Raw genomic sequence first — 18621 nt, forward strand, 5'->3', positions numbered from 1 at the left:
AGCTTTGATTCAAAATGTGCATACTCCACTCAGCAAAACAAAAGCCCTACAGTTAACCCAACCTTCCTCTCCAGAAGAGCCTTTAGAAATCAGCAGTAGAAGGAAGTTGACTTGAGCATGCCCTTTTGGGGTCTTACCATGCTCACATTCCTTATTCTCCCTAATAATAATTCTGGTTAATACAGTTGTCTCCATCTTGTTATATTTCTTTTGGTGTTTTAGTGACTCCTAGCATTGGGTACCTTGGTAGCTAGCCAACAAGTTTTTATGCTTTTCGCTGGCTTTGAGTGTGTATGTAGATTGGTAGTTTGAGATAAATGAACCCCTTTAGGAACTTACTTGTAACTATTTTCTGAATAACTAGCATTTGTTATAGAACATGAATTTAGAATACTGTTGTGAGAACAACATTTCCAGGTGAGTGTATTAAATCTTATAGAGATAACAGCTTTTTTGTTTTTCTTCAAAATCTGCACTATTCTTTGTATTTCCTTTATAATATATTCAAATATTTGTATTTATATTGAGGAATTAAATTGTCTAATTTTTTCAGTCATAAATAATTAAGTATATCTGTTTATTGATTTTATTTTTATTAGGCCATTTTTCTTTGTTATCCATTAGATTAGAAATTAAGGAATGTTAAAAGCTTAAAAATTTTACTTAAGTCTGCGATAACACTAAAACAGATACAGGCTCCCAGAGTGATCTGTAGTCTTCTTTTCATTATAGAGTGATATTCCCACAGCCCAAAGGAAGCGGTTTACTAGAGTAGAAATGGCCCGAGTTCTAATGGAGAGAAACCAGTATAAAGAGAGATTGATGGAGCTTCAGGAAGCTGTTCGATGGACAGAGATGATTCGGTTTGTATGAGAAGTACCTCTGGTGTTTTTCTCCTCATTGTTTACTAGGTTACTAATTGTTTACTAATCATTTCTTTTTTTTTTTTTTCTTTAATAAATTTATTTATTTATTTATTTATTTTTGGTTGTGTTGGGTCTTCGTTTCTGTGCGAGGGCTTTCTCTAGTTGCGGCGAGCGGGGGCCACTCTTCATCGCGGTGCGCGGGCCTCTCACTATCGCGGCCTCTCCCGTTGCGGAGCACAGGCTCCAGACACGCAGGCTCAGTAGTTGTGGCTCATGGGCCCAGTTGCTCCGTGGCATGTGGGATCTTCCCAGACCAGGGCTCGAACCTGTGTCCCCTGTATTGGCAGGCGGATTCTCAACCACTGCACCACCAGGGAAGCCCCCTAATCATTTCTTTATTCAGAACTAGAGTCCTGCCTTGGGGATCCAAGCCCCTTGCTCTGTTTACTAGGATAGGTCTAAAGAAACACTGGCAATTAGTAACAGAATGTGATCAAAGTGGGTCCCTTTTGGGCCAGTGAGGCCTCTTGGAGAATATTCCCACAACCTCTAAAAGGCAATTAAATGATGGTCTGTCGATGAAAATAATCAATAAACAATCTATAATTGGAATAGAAAAGAATTTTATTTGAGCCGAGTGGAGGACTATAGCCTGGGAGACAGCCTGTTGGATAACTCTGAGGAGCTGCTCTGGGGAGGCATGGTTTTCAGCACAGTTTTATATCTTGTCAGAACAAAGAACATCAAACAGGTCACAGATACATTCCTTCAAGGTTTCAAAAAAACCAGATCAGCATGTACACAGTGAGTCTGTATGGCCTTGACACCTGGGAAGGGAGTCTTAACGTCAAAAGAGTGAGTACCAGCATTGGTGTCCCAGGAAGGGAGGCATTTCATCTTTATCTTTATCTTTAACACGGACATTCTTTACTTCTGGTCAGTGCACCCTTTTCTTTAATAATTAAAGCATATGTACAGTATATGTTTGATAGGCCACAAATAGGCTGTTTTAGTTCGCATAACATTTGAGTTAAATCATGTATAAGCCAGAATACTTCCCCACACCTCAATATGTGAAAATTTCTTTCATCATTTTTTGAAAGAATGTAGAAATTGACACTACTTTTGCAGTGATGTCAGGAAGAGATAGTTTTCATTTGCCACATAGGAAACAAAATCAGTCTTACTCAGTGACTTGCTGTAAAATATTCCTGATTCCCCCCCCCCACTTTCTGAGTAGTCACACAAAAAGCAACCTTCAATTGACATCTTTGTCAGTTGGATCTTAAATCTCACCTAATGCTGCCATCTAATGGTCATATCTTCAGTAACAGCATTCCTTATTTTAATTTTAGAAAGAGCTCATGAAAAGTTTGTAAACTAGTTGCCCCCTAATTTGCCCATATTTTTCAGTTTGGATTGTCACATCAGATTTACCAATAACAGTACACACTGACACCTTGTTTTAAAGTTTATGAAAATATTTTCTAACCACCAACTTTTACTTCCTTATGATTATGTCCTTTACTTAATAGTAATAAACAAAACATTTTGTATAGCACATTTACAATTTGCAAAAGTTATAATTGCTTGTAGCTGCTAAGAAGGAAGAAGATTACTATCTTAATCTTTATTTATTGGACAGAGAAACTAATATACTAACAAATATGTTCTTAACGCCAGCTTTTAAGGGACATGGAATAAAAAATGAGTGAACAGTTAAAAAACGGAGGCATATAGTCGGGTTCCACTTTTCATTACTATTTTTAATTCTAGCAGTGAAATGGTAGTCAACAAGTGAATAAAAATGGTAACTTAACTTTCTTCATTGAATTAAAAGATGTTTTAAATTCAGTTCTTAAAAAAAGAAATGAAAAGGGGACCCTGACAGTGATAGCAGAATCCTTACAACCTTACTAAATCAATTTGCAGTGCCTTTTTTTTCTCTTTGAAATTTTGTCGAATTATCGAATCAATGCAGTTTCTTTTCTTTTCTTTTCTTTCTTTCTTTTAAAATATTTATTTATTTATTTGGCTGTGTCGGGATCTTTAGTTGCGGTGCCCGGGCTTCTCTCTAGTTGTGGCGTGTGGGCTCCAGAGCGCACGGGCTCAGTAGTTGTGGTGTGTGGGCTTAGTTGCCTCATGGCATGTGGGATCTTTTTCCCCGACCAGGGATTGAACCCTCGTCCCTTGCATTGGAAGGCAGATTCTTAACCACTGGACCACCAGGGAAGTCCGAATGCAGTTTATTTTCTTCCCTGGTCAGCTTTTCAGTAATGGAAAAGTTATAGTCCTGTGAAAAATGACCCATCAGAACAATAAAGTCACAGGCTAATTTTTGAGAGCTGGAAGTATAAAACAAATGGTACCTTTATGTAGAGACAGGGAGTTGCAATGCAATATTTTAATAAAAAGGAAAGTTGGAGGATATCTCTTCAATAAAAAATTGAAATATTAACATTCAGGCTTGTTGGCTATCTGTCCAGCCCAGATAATAATTTTGTCTCTTATCAGTAGTCTGAGCTCTTTGAGGGAGGGATGGAATTTTATTTATATTAGTTGTATTGGCCTTAACAGACTGACTGACACAATAGGTCAAAGTAACTATTTACTGAAATTGTTGACTCTCCTCCATGTATTTCATGAACTTCTTGGGTCCCTTGTTCTTCAGGTAGAAAGCTAGGCTACCTCACTAATCATCTCTCTCTCTCTCTCACCGCCCCCCCCTTCTCTTTCCCTTTCCCTTTCCCTGTAGTGCATCAAGAGAAAATCCAGCCATGCAGGAAAAAAAAAGGTCAAGCATTTGGCAGTTGTAAGTATCTAAAAACACACAAAGACGTTAGATAGCACTTTGAGATGAGATTAGAATCAAAATTTATTTTCACAAATGATTTCTTTCTTTTTGCTTTCTTTCTTAAATTTAGGGTATATAGCTAAACTGAACTTTTTCTCTTTGGTATGTAGTATGCCAGCTCGGTAAGGCTGTTCTTGGGGACTATCGTAAGCTGCATCATGTTGGTTATGCCTTTGGTGGAATCCTCTACTAAATTAAATACAATAACGGGGAATTATTTTTAGAGTTAATAATTTTCTGGATGCCCATTAAAGTTACTGATTCACTGGTCGTGTGATTGTAAGGAACTTTAAAAAGTGAAGATTAGAAATTTAGTGTTTGTGGGGTTTGAGTTGTGTGTGTATGTGTGCGTTTTGGACTTGAACTGTGTTTGTGCTGGAAGTACTGTGCATTTACTGTGCTTAAAACTTACCCTTTTTTGATGAATATTTTTCTGCTATTTAATAGAAATAGGTCTTTTTCTCTTTTTTGAGTGGATGTGAAAATAGTTATTTAAATTGAGGTTACTAAGAAAATGTATAAGGTACGTGTTAAAATGGTAGTATGTCTTCTAGTATTTTATTATGACTATTTTTAGAAGTGGCTTACTAAGCTGTTCAAACCGTGCAGTCATAACCTTGCTGTTTAACAACCACTGGCTGGCTAAAGGAACCGTCTTATTTTATTTCTTCATTATGAGAAGTTCCCTGTACTCAAGAGCTCCTTCCTTTCATTATGAGAGTTGCTAATTAAAGAACAGGGATCTGCCATTCTAGGCAATAGTTTCTCTTTCCTGAATGTCTGAGTTTGGCTGTGAGTTATTGCTAAGGTTGCAGTGTGTAACTACAAAAAAATCTTTTTGCTGGTTTCTAACTCATTTTCTTGTAAAAGCTCTCTGGAATTTGTGGAAAATTATGGATGGTTCTTAACCATGCATGTAATTCATACACACACTGCACACACACATCCTCTCTTATTTTCCTTTTAGTTTCAGCAGACTTTTCAGCTCCTCAAGTAACACTACTAAGAAGCCTGAACCACCGGTTAATCTGAAGTACAATGCACCCACCTCTCATGTTACTCCTTCCGTCAAGAAAAGAAGCAGCACCTTATCTCAACTCCCTGGGGATAAGTCCAAAGCCTTTGATTTCCTTAGCGAAGAGTAAGTATTTTTCAGACTAGCGGTTATACCCTAAATAACTTAACAGTTCAGAATATTCTTGCCCCTTATCAGATCAGCTATAAGAGTTTGGATAAATCTATAAAGAAACTATTCCTATAACTTGACTGCCTTTAAGTACGTTGCTCCTAGTTTTCATAAAGAGAAGAAATTTTTTAAGATCTCCTTTTTGCTAGTTTGACAACATTGATAAATATTAATAGAAATGTTGAAGACCTGTATAAGCCCTTGTCCTAGTTGTTTGATCATTTCCTTTGTTGTCAGAAGGAACTGGCTTTCCATCCTGACCCTGCTGCTCACTAGGTAGATGAACTTGGTAAAGTTAATCTCTCAGAGCCCCAGTGTCTCTACCTATAAAATGAGTATGATAACCTACCTTAGAGGTGTTAGGATTAAATTATATAGTGTCTGTAAACTGCCTGACACAAGGTAATTTTTTCTTGTTATTTATGCTATTTTAGCAGGGGAGGGGAGATAAGCTGTTGTTATATTCACTTAATTTAAAACGGAAATTTCTTTTCCTTTTAGAACTGAAGCTAGTTTAGCCTCACGCAGAGAACAAAAGAGAGAACAGTATCGTCAGGTAAAGGCACATGTTCAGAAGGAAGATGGTAGAGTGCAGGCTTTTGGCTGGAGTCTGCCTCAAAAGTACAAACAGGTAATGTTTGAACATGGTAAGAGCATCTAATGGGAAATGCAGGGGGGAGGAGTAGGCCTGGGCATGAAAGACTCGAACTACACGTCCCAAGCCTGCTCAGTTTCAAGTGGTATGGATTTGGCACACGTTTAGAGAAGTATTGAGAGTAGTGGTTTTTAGGCTGTTTTCTAGAGCCCTTCAGCTCAAGAGAAATGCCTCTGAGTTCTGTGAGGAAGGAGAGGGGTCAACAGAAGGTGGCTGAGTACATGTGACTTGGGGTATCCTATTCTATTTTAATATTTGAAGATTTTGTTAAAAAAAAAACAACCAGTATCTGTTGTTTAAAAGTTTTAAGAAACCTTTATCATGGAGCTTTCAAACTGTTACCTTAAAACTCCATTCAGGTCTTCAGGAACTTTACCATATTCCCTACCCCTAACACACACACGCGCGCACACACACACACACACAGTCACAGTTACAGTCACACCACATGTGTGCACTAACAGGTCTGTGAATTAGTGTATCTTTTCTGAGCTCCCAAAGCAGCATCTTATTTTCTCTAATTGCCACTTGATTTTCTGCTTATTTTTCAAATAAGAATGACAAAGTTAACTTGAACTTGACTTCGTAGAGTAAATATGTTACAGCAGTGCTTGTCCATGTCTCAGTGGTTCTGTAAGTTCACTTTTGATGAGGCTTACCCAGTGTGTCTTTCTCTCCCCTCCCCAATTATTAGGTAACCAATGGACAAGGGGAAAATAAGATGAAAAATTTACCTGTACCTGTCTATCTCAGACCTCTAGATGAAAAAGATACATCAATGAAGGTAAATTAATTTTGAAGTTAATGCTAATATTACTTAAAATCTTGGTGGATTTTTTCCTAAAACCAAAAAAGTTTAAATTCTACTTTTGTGGGCAAGGTTATTGTTCATTTTGTAGTTTTAGACTGGAATACTTTGAATATTATTAGAGCCCTCTATTTGTAATCATTAGATCTTTTAAAGAAATGTGAAAAGTTGTAAACATTTTTAGAGAGAAAGTTACTTAATACCATCTTTTTTTAACCCAAAAAAGCTGTGGTGTGCTGTTGGAGTCAGTTTGTCAGGTGGGAAGACCAGAGACGGTGGCTCTGTGGTTGGAGCGAGTGTCTTTTACAAGGATGTTGCTGGTTTGGATGCAGAAGGCAGTGAACAGCGAAGTGCATCTCAGAGCAGTTTAGACAAGTTAGATCAGGAACTTAAGGTAAGTGCTTGCACTAGCATTTGACCCAGTTTCTGAGACTAATCGTTTAGCTCTTTGGTCTCAAACTTACTTCTGGGTCCAACTTCTTTTTTTTTTTTTTTTTTTATTATTATTATTATTTTTTTTTAAATTTTCTTTTTTTTTTTTTTTCCACACACACACACACACACTGCATTTTATTTTTACAAGAGATAAATAGACTGACACCAAGCATTGTACAAGGATGACCACAACAAAAGCAACAATGATTGCAATTACCAAACATGAAACACACTCATACTATGTCATAATATTGACATTCAGTCCAGTAATCCTCCACTGTAACAGCTCCTTTACTTTGCAGTGAAAATTGATTTGTATATTTGTATATTCTTTGCCTCTGAGTCCTTGTGGGTCCAACTTCTAATTGGGGTTACTACGCCCTTGCTTACTCCTCATCCCCCCCCCCTCTTTTAAATCAGTTTTACCGGAGTATATTTTACATACAATAAAATGTACACTCTAAATGGGTACAGTTCAAAGAGTTTTGACAAATGTATGCACCTATGTAACAATCATCACAGTCAAGATATAGAACAATTTTAACACTGATCTGCTTTAACTGCTAGTTTTTAGTCTGCTAATTATTGTTGAACAGTGGTTATACTTTCAGCCTTCCAAATAATCTGGAAATAAACTTGAAATAGTATTGTCCTTTACTGTAGTAGCACAGCCATATGGATATTTACACATACGTCTCATTTTAAACATTCATTTTCCTTACTTTGTCTATGCAGGAGCAGCAAAAGGAGTTAAAAAATCAAGAAGAATTATCCAGTCTAGTCTGGATCTGTACCAGCACTCATTCAGCTACAAAAGTTATCATTATTGATGCTGTCCAACCAGGCAACATCCTAGATAGTTTCACTGTTTGCAACTCTCATGTTCTGTGTATAGCAAGTGTACCAGGTAAGAGTACCATGCTCCTCTCTTCCCACCGTCCACAGCTCCTTACTGGCAGGAACCGACTGGTTACTGGAGATAGTTATGTACCACTCTCTCATGGAGTTTATCTTCTAGTTGGTGAAGACCAAAAATAAACTGGAAACAAATGACTAACAAAGATATTTTCAGATACTGTGAAGAAAATAAAACAATGGAAATTTGAGAAGATGAGTGGGTGGCAGAGGGCAAGGGGCTATTTAGATTGATTAGTAAGGGAAGGCCTTCTAAAGTTCTATATTAAATATTATGTGATGTTAAAACATTGGTTTAAAAATTAAAGGGAATTCCCTGGCGATCCAGTGGTTAGGACTCCGTGCTTCCATTGCAGGGGGCATGGGTTCCATCCTTGGTCGGGGAACTAAGATCCTGCATGCCACACGGTGCAGCCAAAAACAAAAAAAGAGGTTGATGTTATATCTACACAGTGGAATATTATTCAGCCATATTAAGGAATGAGATACTGATACATGCCATAACATGGATTAACCTTGGAAGCAACTCAGACACAAATATTGTATGATTCCACTTACATGAGCTATATAGACTAGGCAAATTCATAAAGACAGAATTAAATTAGAGATTACCAGTGGTAGGGGCTCAGGGAGCAGAGAGTTATTGTTTAATTGGTACAGATTTTGTATGTGGGTTGACAGAAAAGTTTTGGGCATAGCTGTGATGGCTGTACAACATTGTGAATGTAATTAATGCCACTGAATTGTACACCTAAAATGGTTAAAATGGCAAATTTTGTGTAGTATATATGTATATTTTACTACAAAAAATTTTTTTTAATGTGATAGGAATAAAAACAGCTTTCTAAATAAAGAGAACTGAAGAGATTTATTTTTTTATGGTAAATGCTTAGTTTTTAAATGCGTTACTAATATCTTAAGGCACTGTATACACCTAGGCTGTATTAATTTTATTTATTTGTTTGTTTGTTTATGGCTGCGTTGGGTCTTCGTTGCTGCATGTGGGCTTTCTCTAGTTGGCGGCGAGCGGGGGCTACTCTTCGTTGTGGTGCGCGGGCTTCTCGTTGTGGTGGCTTCTCTTGTTGCGGAGCACAGACTCTAGGCACCCGGGCTTCAGTAGTTGTGGCACTCGGGCTCAGTAGTCGTGGCTCGCAGGCTCAATAGTTGTGGTGCACAGACTTAGCTACTCCACAGCATGTGGGATCTTCCCGGACCAGGGATCGAACCCGTGTCCCCTGCATTGGCAGGCGGATTCTTAGCCACTGTGCCACCAGGGAAGTCCTGTATTAATTTTTAATAGTGGTGGAAGTTCATGTTTCAAATAGTAATAGAGATAATTAAAAAAATTTTTTTGCTACCTTGTCAGATATAATTAGATTTCATTGTTTTTAATTTCATTAGGTGGCTGCTTAAGAGCTCATATTAAGAACAGAAATGTCATTTCTGACATTTTCAGGTTTACTTTTGCTTGCGTTAATAGAAGTATTATCTTAATTTTTTAAGCTACTTTCTCAAATTGTGAATTGAGTTTAAATTAGTTTAAATAAAATTTAGTTACCATCTTGGCAGTGTATTTGAATAGCTCTTTGTCTCACCTGCACTCTTATTTCAAACCTGTTGTTGCTTTAATGGAGAAAATGCTATCTATAGGAGTTTACTGAGCTATTAAACAAAGGTTTATCTTGTTTTTCAGGAGCACGAGAAACAGACTACCCCGCAGGAGAAGAGCTTTCAGAATCCGGACAAGTAGACAAAGCGTCTTTATGTGGAAGCATGACAAGCAATAGCTCAGCAGAGACAGACAGCCTGTTGGGAGGCATCACGGTGGTTGGTTGTTCTGCAGAAGGTGTGACAGCAGCTGCCACTTCCCCTAGTACCAACGGAACATCTCCAGTGATAGAAAAACCACCAGGTATGTCTGTCCTCCTTAGATGTCATCTGTATAGAGTCTGAGCCTGTCCCAGATGCCTCATTATGGACTTAACTTAGACCTTAAAGTAACAAGGATGAAAGAACTTGAAAGAAGATCCAGTGATGAATGTTAAAAGAAATTAAGAATACTCAGTTTTATTATATAGTGTGGAGGAAAAGGGAGTAGTAGAGTGGAATTCTGTAGAGGGGGTTTGTGTGTGGGGAAATTATTGGAAGAAAAGCTCCAACTTAGGATAGTTAACATGTTTTATTTATTTTGTAGAAAAGGAAACAGAAAATAGTGAGGTTGATGAAAATGTTCCAACAGCAGAAGAAGCAACTGAAGCTACAGAAGGCAATGCAGGGTCAGCTGAAGATACCGTGGACATCTCCCAAACTGGCGTGTACACAGAGCATGTTTTTACAGATCCTTTGGGAGTTCAAATCCCAGAAGACCTCTCACCAGTATATCAGTCAAGGTATACAAATGGGTTAACAATTTAGGAAACCAGATAAGTGTACACATAAAAGGAACCAAAATGATCTCAAGCACTTATTCCAACTATGTCTTCATCTTTTCCTTCCATTGCATTCTCTCTAGACATGTTTTTTCCCCCATTTGTTCTCTATTCCTTCCAACTTAAAAAAATCTTGCTTATAAAGTATATTAGTCAAAATCTTCCCAGTCATTTTCTCTTTTGGTATGATTTTTTGTTAATTGTTGTACTCACTGTCTTCTATTCTGTTAATAACTCTCTGCCATTGTAATCCCTTCTCCTACTCTCACACCCACTCTATCAGTGAAATTGGCCATTTAAATTTAAATTTCCCATGTGGTTTTAATGACCTTTTAATTTAGATTTCTGGCAAACATTTTATTAGAAAACAATTTGTTTTAGACTCTTCCTTTGAAAAGAAGGCGCATTTAGCAAATTCTTTAATTTTCTTTCTTGCCTTCTCTAGGCCTTATAGAAAGCTGTTGGGAGTTTATCAAAACTGGAGTCTTTTTACAATTTAATGTTCTTCCTCTCAGTGAATAGAGCAACCAAGTGTCCATTAACATTTAATTGTTAATTTAAGAATAAAGTCATCTTTTTAGACTTACTGATTTGTTTGTCTGTTTTGAATTTGATATCCCAGTTATGCTTTTTTTTTTTTTAACTAAATGTCCTCTGACAGTCCAAAGAATGAAGGTTTTGGGGTAGAATACAAGCATGTTTCAGCTTATTAATTTATTTTAGCAAATTCTTTATAATTCACCCTCCTGTGTGTGTGTGTGTGTGTGTGTGTAGTTTTTAAAGAAACTATCTCTCCTCTTTCTCTTCCCACAGAAGAAACTCATAAAATTCAAAATAACTGTAAGGGAGAACCTTAACTATAGTCTGGATATTCACTACTATATTTCATCACTGTGTCTTAACTCCATTCTCTGTACCTTGAGCTTCCTAGTATCTTAATGTTACTTCTGGTACAATTGCTGAAATATATGTATTTATATTTCTTTCATTTCATTCTTATCTCTCCCTCCCCCCTGCACCCCATTGCCTTGCCTGTCTTCCTTCCTTCCCCACTTTCTCCCTCCCTCCCTCCCTCTCTCTTCTTCTCTTTCTTTTCTTTTCTTTCTTTCTTTCTTTCTTTCTCTCTCTCTCTTTTTGAAATGTTTAATATAAGCATTTAACTTTGGCTTTACTGGAATTTAGTGTTCGATTTTTTTATTTTTTTTTAAACTGTAAACTAAAACATAGAAATGATCAATCCCTGAAAACTGTAGCTAAACATATTCAGATTTTTTTTCTTTGTCTCACCTTTTCCAGTAATGACTCAGATGCATATAAAGATCAAATATCAGTATTACAAAATGAACAAGACCTGGTGAGAGAGGAAGCCCAGAAAATGAGTAGCCTTTTACCAACTATGTGGCTTGGAGCTCAGAATGGCTGGTAGGTGCCAACTCTTTTAATATTAGAAATCTTTAGTCTTTCATTTTTGCTTTTGAAATCAGAAGATAACTAAAATGTGGTACATACAAATACAAACAAAAAGTGCTTATTAAAGCAAAGAATTTTATATACATACAATTTTGAGGTTATGTTGCAACTACCTCATAAATTGGACTTTGACTTGCATTGGTTCTGAGTGGTAAACCATATGTTTGTCACAGGATGTTCCTTTTATATAATATTCTTGGAAAAAGAGGTAAATAAAACTTTAAAATCTGGGTGATCTAGAAATAGGAGATCCTGAACAACAAAAGGTTTATATAAGCTAGAGTGTGTTCAGGGAATATCAAGGATTAAACAATCTCTTTGGCTTCAGGAGGGCCCAACTGTAAACATAACTTCTAGGAAAACCAGGACAAATCAGAGTCTGAAAGCTTAGGAGATGATAACAAACATTATAGGACTTTGTAGTAGTGTGGGGAGTCTTACAAACTTGTGCTTTTCCTAAGGTTAAACAGGATCACTAGTACATCTTTTCCATAAAGGTCTCATACTACAAAATGAAGGTTTGGCATACTTTTTCTATGAAGGGTCACATAAGAAATATGTTAGGTTTTGTGGCCATATGATCTTTGTAGCAACTTCTCAACTATGCTGTTGTGGTGCAAAAGCAGCCACTGCATTGAAGTGAACTGGTGTGGCTATGTTCCAATAATAATAAAACTTATGAACACTGAATTTCATATGTCTCATATGTCATGAAATACTCTCCTTTTGATTTTCTTCCAACCATTAAAAAATGTAAAGACCATTTTTAGTTTGCATACTGTACTAAGACAGGTAGATGGCTAGATTTGGCTTATGGGCCTTAGTTTTCCACTCCCTGATATAAACCACTCTGTCATCAGAAAGCTCAGTATAGTAGAAAAGTAAGATTATTTTTTTTAAAAGGTTTATAGCCAAGGATTCTGAAGTATGGGGTAACCTGAAACTAACTAACCATGCGTTAGTTCTGGCTTTTCATTCTTTGTATGTTTCTGTTTGCTTAAGCAGCTTATTTCTCTGCTTTAGGCCCACCCTTACTCTCATTGTTGTTTTTTCCTAAAATTTTTATGTTACTTTTCTTTCCTTCTGAAAGAACTTTGTGTTCATTATTAGATATAAACAACTACTTGATGTTCCCTATGCCTTACCAGTCTTGATTTTGTTCTTGCAGTTTGTATGTCCATTCATCTGTAGCCCAGTGGAGGAAATGTCTCCATTCTATTAAACTTAAAGATTCGATTCTCAGTATTGTGTAAGTTTTATTTTAGAAATTCTTCCATTCAAAAATATGTATTTTGGTATAAACTAGATTCTAAGACTATTAAAGTTAACATGTGCTTCATGACTAAATCAGTATCCATATTTTTTTGTAACCCTCTTTATGAGTGAGATTGAAACTCTAACTAGGAAGTAAACCGGAGAACTTTAAGTATAAGAGAAAACTTGCCAGGTTGATTCCTCACCATACTGAGAGTTCTTTAGTACTTTGGGGGAGAAAACCAATTAAACCCCATTAATTTATATTTGTTTTAGAGTATTCTTTATACTTTGTGAATATGTTGATTGGGGCATTGATTTACTAGTCCTCTTCTGTATGTTGACTATCAAAAGTCAGTTTGTCTGTTAGGTCCACAGAGCTGACTCTGTTAGTTCTACTTGGGGTGTGTGTCTCTGGTCTGTGGACCTTTTGTTGGTAGTCTGTGATGAGAGGAGGAACTTGGGCTAGAAAGTGAAACAACTGAGTCACCACACATGATTTTTATTTAGTTGAGCTGACATTTTCATAGCAAGACTTTCTCAGTGAAGAAAAGAATGATGTTCATTTAGGTTCTCGTGTAAGCTCCTAATACATCACAGATTGGCCTTCTGAGAAACTCTGAACTAGCTCAGTAGCATGCAGTGTCTTCCGTATTCCCAAATGGAGAGTTCTAAAATCCCCATTCCTGTTTGCAGACATGTGAAAGGAATTGTGTTAGTGGCCCTGGCTGATGGTACCCTTGCAATCTTTCACAGAGGAGTTGGTGAGTTGTTATGAATATATAACATGTGTGCTAATTTGTTGCTTTGCAAGAGCATTTTCAAGCAGATTGGCTTCTTATATTTTAAAGAAATGATACTTAATAGGAGAAAGAATAAAGGTTTAAACTGAATACTAACCGTGTATGACATCAGTGAATATGTGAGTTCTTGCCTGCAGACATATGTTAATAGTATACCTCAGTGAAAACCTGTTTACCATAATGAGCAAATAGTCCTCATGGTCCTCTTGTATAATGTGCAATGGAGGTATTTGTTTTTCACTCATATACTTATTCAGTTAGGAGAAATTTAGTGAGAGGATATGTTTTCTTTTGCCCAGTATTTTTAAAATAATTTGCAACCACTTATATTCGGAATGTTTTTAAAAAGAATTTTTAGTTGGGTAAGGTTTAATCATTTTCATGTTACGTTCTTTATATTCTTCCGCTTTAAACCAGTGTTTCTACCATCTGCACACAGAAGGGTGGTGGTGTCAGAAAACTGCCTTGAGTGAATTAAATTAAGGGAATTGAGCATGTAACTCCTTGGTACATGTACCAAACAAAAGTGATATTTCATTTCCTACCTACTAGAATGGTAGATCAGGGAAATATTATAAAAACGTAGATCCACTAAATTCAGATTTTCACAAGGCTTTTCCCAAAGTCTCATGTCCTTTGGGGCCTCAAGAAATGTGAGGTAGATGATACGCAGGTGCTAGAGATTGCTGGTGAATGACTCCATAACAAAAAGAGAGGCCTCCGTTTTACCTTGTTCAGGCCCTTTATAGACTTTATCTGAGTTTAATCCTCACAGCAACTTACGAAGAAAATTCTATTGTCATCCTCACTTTATAGATGAGGAAACTGAGGCACAGAGTATTTTAGTCATTTGTTCATGGTCACTCAACTAGTGAGTAGAAGAACCTAGAAAAAATGGAATAATAAATATTTTGGTAAACTGAATCCAAAATTATATTGAACAAGATAAACAAAACACATTTACTAAGGATACATGTAAAGTCCTACATTTGGGTTCAGAAGAGTAGATGGAGGAGATATGTCTGAAGAGTGATATCAAACTCAATACGAGTTAACATCCTAAGCCTCATAGAAATTAGAGGCTGGTGATAATCCTGCTCCACTCTAGTAGATCAACATTAAATGGATCTGGACAAAGCAGAGTTAGGATGAAGGTTCCATAAACTGTGGTGTGCTTGGTTTTGAAAGGAGAAGACAGGGCAGTAACAATGAAGTGGGACTGGATTTATTCTGTGTTTCCATTAGGCAAAGCTATAGATTAATGAGTGGTTACATACAAGAAGGCAGGCAGACTTTAGCTAGGTATGGGGAATATTTTTAAGACAATTATAGCTTTCTTAAAATGGAACAGCTGCTTTGTGAGGTAGTATGTTTTCTTTCACTGAAATTGTTCAAGCAAAGCAAGCTTACAGTGGTTGGTTCTCATTTGTATGTATTTCTTTCATCAGTAAAATTATAGTATACATAATTCCTAAAGTGTTAGCAATGCATTGCCCTTGACTTCTACCCAAGAAGATACATCAAAATGCAAGTGAGCGAGAGCAGTATTATCCCCAAAATAACCTTAAATCCATTCTAATTCTTAAAATATTATTATAAAACAGGTAACTTATAACTGATTTATCACATCACTGCTGTTGAGAGCATGGGGATCCAGGTACTGGGTGACAGGTTGAACCATATGACCTTTGAGGTCTCTTCCAACTTTGCAGTTTATAGAACAAAAGAACTCAATGTCCGTAAATATACACTGAATACATGGTATCCGGGGGATGCTTCATCAATAAATTTAATTACACACCCAAATAGAATGTTTCTTGAATTAAAATTGAGTAAAAGGCGGTGTGCATAAACTAATCATCTGTTTCTTATTTTAAAGATGGGCAGTGGGATTTGTCAAACTATCACTTGTTAGATCTTGGACGACCTCACCATTCCATCCGATGCATGACTGTGGTACATGACAAAGTTTGGTGTGGCTATAGGAACAAAATTTATGTGGTTCAGCCAAAGGCCATGAAAATAGAGGCAAGTTAACCCATGTTTTCTGTACGTATTGAATTTGTATTACCTGAAGACCCTAAGACTTAATTATTTTCCTCTTTAGAAATTGTTATCTGAATCTGCGTGTTTTGGGGTGCTCCGGTGATCTCGTGGATGAGTTTTCAGCTTTCTGTGTTACTTTACTTCTCCTGCTGCTTTTGACTATGAGTAGGGGAAGTGGTTTTTTAAAAAGGAAGGAGGATTCACACGTGAATGACTAAATGTGTGTCTGAGTATCCGTAGATGCATACATGTATTATTTGAATACATGGTTCTTGAAATGTTTAGTTATGTAGAGGTGGTCTGAGAGCAGGGCTCTCAAGTCTCCCCCACCACTCAATGTGTATCCAGGCAAATCCATATATGTGTCACAGACTGAGGAATAATATTGCAGTGGGAATTTGTTGTAAAAACAAAAACCTCTTAGCATTAACATTGTTTTCTTAAAGTTTTGCCACAATATATAAACTTATTCTAATTGTTTAAGAAAAGAAAAACAGTAGGAAATTTTTAAGATGAAAATTCTTTCCCAGTTCTGTCCCAAATCCTGTTCCCAACCCTAGAAGTTCCATTTGGCGTTTATTTTTTAGATGTATTCCTTACATGCGGATATCTATACACACACGCAGCATTGTAGGTTCCTTTTTGTTTAATTATAAACAGGATCTTATTTTGTGTATTGCTCTGTAACAATACAAAATCCCGAGGTTAAATTCAATCTTTTTGTTGAATGCTGTTACATAGAATGGGTGTGTCAGCACTGCTTTCATAAGTTGATATCCTACACAGTGCTGAAATCCAACATCCTTTAGTTCTTCTTCATTTTGTTTTGCAGTCTAGGATAATAGCAATTGTGTATATAAGAGTAAACAATATTTAGGCTCCTCTTTTAATATATAGTCTGCCAAATTATTGTGCAAATTCGCACAGTTTTTAAACACGAACTCCTACATAATAAAAGTAACATTGTGATTGAACAATCTTTTCCAGAAATCATTTGATGCACACCCCAGGAAGGAGAGCCAAGTGCGGCAGCTTGCCTGGGTGGGTGATGGCGTGTGGGTCTCCATTCGTTTGGATTCCACACTCCGTCTCTATCATGCACACACTTATCAACATCTGCAGGATGTGGACATTGAGCCTTATGTAAGCAAAATGCTAGGTAAGCTTCTAAAGCATTTTATCTTTGTCAGTCAAAGAAAATGGTTTATTTTTAAATGGTCTCAAATGCTGGGTTGAACCAATGAGTAAGTTGCCTCAGGAATAGTGAGCTCTTGTCACTGAAGGTGTCAGGCAAATGCTCCATCTACCCTGTGGTTCTTGACAGAAACTTGGGATCATTTTTGACTCCTCTCTTGTTCCCCACATCTAATCCATCAGCAGGAGCTGTCAAGTCTTCCCCCAGAATATCTTAAATCAGTTACGTCTTTTGTTTTGTTTTGGCCACGCCATGCAGCTTTCGGGATCTTAGTTCCCCAACCAGACATTGAACCCAGGCCCTGGCAATGAAACTGCCGAGTCCTAACCACTGGACCACCAGGGAATTCCCTTAAATTAGTTACATCTTTACATCTACCACTATTGCCACAGGCCAGGTCACCATTCTTTCCTCCCCAGACGACTATGAGCCTCTTAGCTGGTCTTCCTATCTCCACTCCAGTCAGTTTTCTGGTTAGTAACCAGTGTGCAGATATCACTGTGACATACCTCCACTTACGTAATGCCAGCCACTCTCAGAATATTCTTGTCTTTAGGTGAGATGACATTTTGTGACATTATCAGAAGAACTTAAATGGTCTGGACCACTCTCCTTGCTCACTCTGTTCTGCCCACACTGACCTAAACTCAACAAGTTCTTTCCCATTTCAAGGCCCTCACATGTGCTGTATCCTCTGTCTGAGAAGTTTTTCTTAGTCCCTTTTACTTGGCTTTCAGGGCATAGCTTATGTGTCACATCCAGAAGAGACCTTTCCTGATCTCCCAGTTTTATTTAGGACCTCTTACACTTTCTCTTCATGGGCTTATCATTACTGTGGTTGTACCAGTATCGTACATACTGTCTCTCTCCCCCACAGAACTTAATCTTCGTGAAGGGCAGGGACTGTCTTTGGCTTGTTCCTTGCAGTATCCTTAGCGTCCCAATCCAGAGCTGTATGACTATTAGGGATGTCACAGATGATTTCTTGATGAAGAGAGGTTGAACTGCATCAGTGGTTTTTAACTTTTTTAGAGTCGTTGCCCTCAGTAAACCTGATGTGCCCTCTCCCTTGAATCAGCCATATATACACATAGACATAAACTAATTTCAGGAATATACTTTGCCCATGAGTTAAAGATATCTAGCTTAGACTATTTAAGGTTCCCTCTAACACTGTGATTCTATGATCACACTCTCATTTCTAGTAAGTAGAACTTATGAGTAACTAGATGCTGTTTGTCTTAAATGTATTATCTGTTTAATAATTTTGCCTCTCAAATCCCTGAAAATAAGATCAGTTTAAAAATTCCCTTGAAATAAAAAAGTGCGTTTTTTTCTCCCTAAATTACATGCATATGGTATCCTAAAATTTCTAAGCTGCTTTAGACCCAAATATATAAACAAGGAAAGAGTATAGGTTTTGTTAGCAAAGATTGTTTCTTACCTGTGCAAAGAAATTTAAGGCAAGCAAGAACTCTCTCAGTTTATAAAATGGAAGGACATTTAATTTCCCCAATCTAGTAAACTGTTTTTGTTGAGGTTTTTTTGTTTTGTTTTGTGTTTTGGTTTGTTTGGTTTGGTTTTGAAGCTCCTTAAGTAAATCCTGTATCGTATTTCCTGATCCCACAGCATCTTCCTTCTGAATGATAATGTAATGCCAGCCACTTTTAGAGTTTTCTTTTTCCATTAACCATGAATTGTCAGA

The 18621-nt window shown here is 37.0% G+C and overlaps 1 protein-coding gene across 7 annotated transcripts in view; it reads left to right on the forward strand.

The window, feature by feature from the left end:
* SPAG9 (sperm associated antigen 9) overlaps window positions 1-18621 on the forward strand; it is a 155284-nt gene that overhangs the window by 124364 nt on the left and 12299 nt on the right. For all 7 annotated transcript variants that reach the window (XM_082440298.1, XM_082440299.1, XM_082440300.1 and 4 more), the window contains 14 exons: window positions 733-863; window positions 3622-3678; window positions 4688-4861; window positions 5408-5537; window positions 6256-6345; window positions 6596-6763; window positions 7540-7711; window positions 9413-9631; window positions 9914-10109; window positions 11445-11570; window positions 12787-12867; window positions 13569-13636; window positions 15555-15703; window positions 16709-16880. In XM_082440298.1, coding sequence (XP_082296424.1) covers window positions 733-863; window positions 3622-3678; window positions 4688-4861; window positions 5408-5537; window positions 6256-6345; window positions 6596-6763; window positions 7540-7711; window positions 9413-9631; window positions 9914-10109; window positions 11445-11570; window positions 12787-12867; window positions 13569-13636; window positions 15555-15703; window positions 16709-16880 — 1933 coding nt within the window. The remainder of the gene's footprint in view (window positions 1-732; window positions 864-3621; window positions 3679-4687; window positions 4862-5407; window positions 5538-6255; window positions 6346-6595; window positions 6764-7539; window positions 7712-9412; window positions 9632-9913; window positions 10110-11444; window positions 11571-12786; window positions 12868-13568; window positions 13637-15554; window positions 15704-16708; window positions 16881-18621) is intronic.

The sequence above is a fragment of the Balaenoptera physalus genome (assembly GCF_965194825.1).
Source record: "Balaenoptera physalus genome assembly, chromosome: 20".
Taxonomy (NCBI): domain Eukaryota; kingdom Metazoa; phylum Chordata; class Mammalia; order Artiodactyla; family Balaenopteridae; genus Balaenoptera; species Balaenoptera physalus.